The 4,496-nt window shown below is 43.2% G+C and overlaps 1 protein-coding gene across 1 annotated transcript in view; it reads left to right on the top strand.

Annotated features, from left to right (window-relative positions):
* Positions 1-487: 487 nt before the first annotated feature.
* Positions 488-4,496, top strand: part of LOC129813979 (receptor-interacting serine/threonine-protein kinase 1-like) — a 20,503-nt gene continuing 16,494 nt past the window's right edge. Inside the window, exons 1-6 of the mRNA XM_055866671.1 lie at positions 488-762; positions 1,083-1,292; positions 1,644-1,800; positions 1,990-2,127; positions 2,529-2,772; positions 4,136-4,285. Coding sequence (XP_055722646.1) covers positions 1,135-1,292; positions 1,644-1,800; positions 1,990-2,127; positions 2,529-2,772; positions 4,136-4,285 — 847 coding nt within the window. The 5' untranslated portion in view covers positions 488-762; positions 1,083-1,134. The remainder of the gene's footprint in view (positions 763-1,082; positions 1,293-1,643; positions 1,801-1,989; positions 2,128-2,528; positions 2,773-4,135; positions 4,286-4,496) is intronic.

Consider the following 4,496-nt stretch of genomic DNA (forward strand, 5'->3'; position numbering starts at 1 on the left):
ATTTTTATCCTTTAATATATTATTGTATTTTACCTGCTGCCTGTGGGTTCCACTGCCATAGGTTTTATTGATGTACTGTGTGTCATTCCTAAGTGTAAAGTGGCCTACTCTCTCTCTCTCTCGAACTGTGATAGATGCATACTTCCAGTAGGCGGTGATAGTGCTTTATGTTACTGACATTGGCTAATATTCAATTTTATGAACATGTGAATTGTTTTGTCCAACTGTGATATCATTGAGTTTAGCCTAGCCTATTGCCCAGGCTAGGAATCCGTCTTTGACCAAAATGTTCAGCTCCATTCACACTTTATAATATAAACCGCAGAACCAAAAGGTTGAAAATTGTAAAATAATTTTTTAATCAGTGGAGTTGTTGTTACAGTGCCTTCCCTAAAGTCAATCCCTGGCCGAGTCACACCAAATACTGTAAACATGGGACTTGATGCGTCGCCTCTTGGCACTCAGCATTAAGGAGATAGATTGGGGGTTAAGGCCCTGCGATAGACTAGCACCCTGTCCATTCACCAAGCTGCCTCACGCTACAGATACAGAATTTATAGGCTCCTGCCCTATGAGCCGTTCCGGCTCGCACAAAGCTACTTACTTACTATAGTCAGTGACTATTTGCATATAAATCATATGCTCCTTTCTCGATTAGCTACACTGGTCTGCAACTAACTTCCACAACATATTTTTAGTTGTTTCACTATTGCGGCAGCAAGGCAAATCCCGGAAATATACGCCTACCCGTGGAATTAAAAGGTAGGTTATTTATCTATAATTAACGATTTATCCTACATTTTATCCTATTGAATACATAGACCTATTCACCTTGAAAATTAAACTGGATACATTATTGATGTTATCCACTTTATGTGTTGACAACTCTTTAATAGAGCAAGTTACAGTATTGAATTTCCGACTACGTCTTTCACTTGCATATTCAGTTTTGTATTTCGAGTCAATGTAACACCGCTGAAGCTCCTCAGCCTACTCCTCCATTCGTTCGGAAATATACTATTGTTACTATTTACATTATGGGAGATTGTGATTGGCCAGTAATAGAGCAATGTACCCATTAGTCTCGTATCAACGCTAGAAGGAAATACCCGACCGAGGACCAGGTAGCAAGCCATGGCTACTGCGCAGGACTCCATCTACATGAAATCCGCGGACCTTATCAAAAAGGAGCCTCTGGACTACGGTGGATTCGGTACAGTGTATCTGTGCTATCACAAAACCCTCGGCCAGGTGGTTCTGAAGACCATCTACACCGGGCCACCGCGTAATGAGTGAGTATAACGGACTACTGGTAGAGGATTCCCCCTGTGTCTGTAAGTGTTGTGACTGTCACGCTCTACTGAGTTTGATATTGTAGTCTAAACCAGGGATTCCCAAACCTTTTCACTCAGGGACTCCCTTCCAGCATTGGGAGTGCCAGTGGGTAGGCTTAGGCTACACTTATCCTTTCCTGTGACAGAAAGGACGATAAAACCAGAGAAATTGGGTGTCTATAGACATGTTCCTGTGATGTGTATAGTGATAAAGTAGGCGGCCCAGTTAATACATAGGGATACATCTCCAAGTGAACATATTTCCCTAGCTTGTAGTCTTGACCAAGCCTTCCTCCCTCTCTCCCTCAGGGGCAGTAAGCAGTCCCTGCTAGAGGAGGGCAGCCTGATGAGCAGACTGAACCATGAACGGGTGGTCAAGCTGCTGGGGGTGATCCTGGAGGATGGGGACTACTCTCTGGTCATGGAGCTCCTCCCTAAAGGCAACCTGCTGGCCATGCTGGACCGGGTGAGAGGATATCACAAAAACAGTTAACTTAGTCTACAATGTCACTATATGAATGAGGTTAGGTCCTGGACTCACTGCAGAGATGGAAGGTTTCCAACAGAACTCCATATCAGATTTTCTCTATGTAATATCAAGAAGCAATTTTCTCTCTGGGTAAACAACTTGTATATATTCCTGTCTTTTCTCCAGGTGCCTGTGCTGATATCCATCAAGGGCAGGATCATACTGGAGATTCTGGAGGGGATGGTGTACCTGATGAAGAACCGTGTCATACACAAAGATCTCAAACCAGAAAACATACTGGTGGACAAGGATTTTCACATCAAGGTACAGCATACACTGTATAATATGCTTTATTACTGTTTATATCATTGACTTTACTGTGTGTGTGTGTGTAAGTCCCCACAAGAATAGTAAACAAAGAGAAATTTGACCAACTGGTCAAATGCTATTTCTAGGGGGTTAAGGTTAGAATTAGGGTTAGGTGAGCTAGGGTTAGTTTTAGGGTTAGGAGCTAGGGTCAGGGGTTAAGGAAAATAGGATTTGGGGACTGAATTGTGTGTCCCCCACAAGGTTAGTTATGCAAGACTGTGTGTGTGTGTATCCATGTGCATCTGTGTATTGATGTCTCTATGTTCAATGTATGTGTATGAATATGGATATGTGTGTAATCTGTGTATGCAATGCATGTACATGTATGAATATGCATGTCTGTATCTGTGCTCCAGATTGCAGACCTGGGCCTGGCCACCTGTCAGACGTGGAGCAGGCTGACTAAGGAGGAGTCTCGCAGGCAGAGCCGGCTGGCGCGTCCTGGGGCCGGGGGAGCAGGGGGCAGGGCAGCTGGTACTCTGTGCTACATGGCTCCTGAGCACCTGGACAGCATCCACACACGCTCCTCTGAGAAGTCTGACGTCTATAGCTTCGCTATTGTCGTATGGGTCATCCTCACTGGCAGTGAGCCATATGAAAGTGAGTGTTGCTCACTCACTCTACAGAGGACTGTTGCATTCAAATTCATCTGCTGCGATTTCAGCCATATATATACTGAACAAAAATATAAATGCAACATGCAACAATTTCGAAGATTTTACTGAGTTACGGATAATTGAAGGAAATCAATCAATTTAAATTAACTTACTGGGCCGTAATCTATAGATTTCACATGACTGGGAATACAGATATGCATCTATTTATCAGAGATACCTTCAAAAACGGTAGGGGGCATGTATAAGAACACCAGTCAGTATCTGGTGTGACTACCATTTGCCTCATGCAGCACAACACATCTCCTTCGCATAGAGTTGAAGAGAGTTGTCCCACACCTCTTCAATGGCTGTGCGAAGTTGCTGGAGACTGGCAGGAACTGGAACAAGCTGTCGTACACGTCGATCCAGACCCAGATCCAGATCGCAAACATGCTCAATGGTTGACATGTCTGGTGAGTATGCAGGCCATGGAAGAACTGGGACATTTTCAGCTTTCAGGAATTGTGTAGAGATCCTTGCGACATGGGGATGTGAATTATCATGCTGAAACATGAGGTGATGGCGACGGATGAATGGCACGACAATGGGACTCAGGATCTTGTCACAGTATCTCTGTGCATTCAAATTGCCATCGATAAAATGCAATTATATTCATTTTCCGTAGGTTATGCCTGCCCATACCATAACCCCATCGCCACCATGGGGCACTCTGTTCACAATGTTGACATCAGAAAACCACTCACCCACACATCGCCATACATGTGGTCTGCAGTTGTGAGGCCGGTTGGACGTACTGTCAAATTTTCTAAAATGACATTGGAGACGGCTTATTGTGCAGAAATTAACATTTAATTCTCTGGCAACAGCTCTGGTGGTAATTCATGCAGTCAGCATGGCAATTGCACACTTCCTCAACACTTGAGACATCTCTGGCGTTGTGTTGTGTGACAAAACTGCAAATTTTAGTGTGGCCGTTTATTCTCCCCAGCACAAGGTGCACCTGTGTAATGGTCATGCTGTCTATTCAGCTTCTTGATATGCCACACCTGTCAGGTGGATGGATTATCTTGTCAAAGAAGAAATGCTCACTAACAGGGATAAAAAGACAGTTTGTGCACAACATTTGAGAGAAATAAGCTTTTTGTGCTTATGGAAAATTTCTAGGATCTTTTATTTCAGCTCATGAAACCAACACTTGACATGTTGTGTTTATTTTTTTGTTCAGTGTTATTTGTGAACTCTGATATATGTTATAGTAAGAGGTCCTTTGTTCTTTTTTTATGAATGGATAAGATTTGAGATCAAATTTGAATGCACTGAATTAATATTGGATAAGTGTATTTCAGATGCTCGGAGTGAGGACCATATCTGCCAGTGTGTCCGTAAAGGTGATCGTCCTGATGAGGACCTCATCTCTGCTGATACTCCTGTAGAGATCACAGAGCTAATGAAGAGATGCTGGCATCAGGATCCACAACTACGACCAACATTCCAAGGTGCGTGTGCATGTGTGTAGTGAGATTGAGGTACGGGAATTCCTAAACACAGTATAATGCATTACAGTATACACAATGCCAATCAATACAATGTTATTTGTATAGCACTTTGTCCCAGCACACATCATGAAACCCAAACCTAACCTCCTTGAATAGCAAGTTCAGGTCAACAGAAGCTTGGTATAACTCCTAAAGGTAGTGTAGATAACCC

This window comes from Salvelinus fontinalis, chromosome 17 (assembly GCF_029448725.1).
Source record: "Salvelinus fontinalis isolate EN_2023a chromosome 17, ASM2944872v1, whole genome shotgun sequence".
Lineage (NCBI taxonomy): Eukaryota > Metazoa > Chordata > Actinopteri > Salmoniformes > Salmonidae > Salvelinus > Salvelinus fontinalis.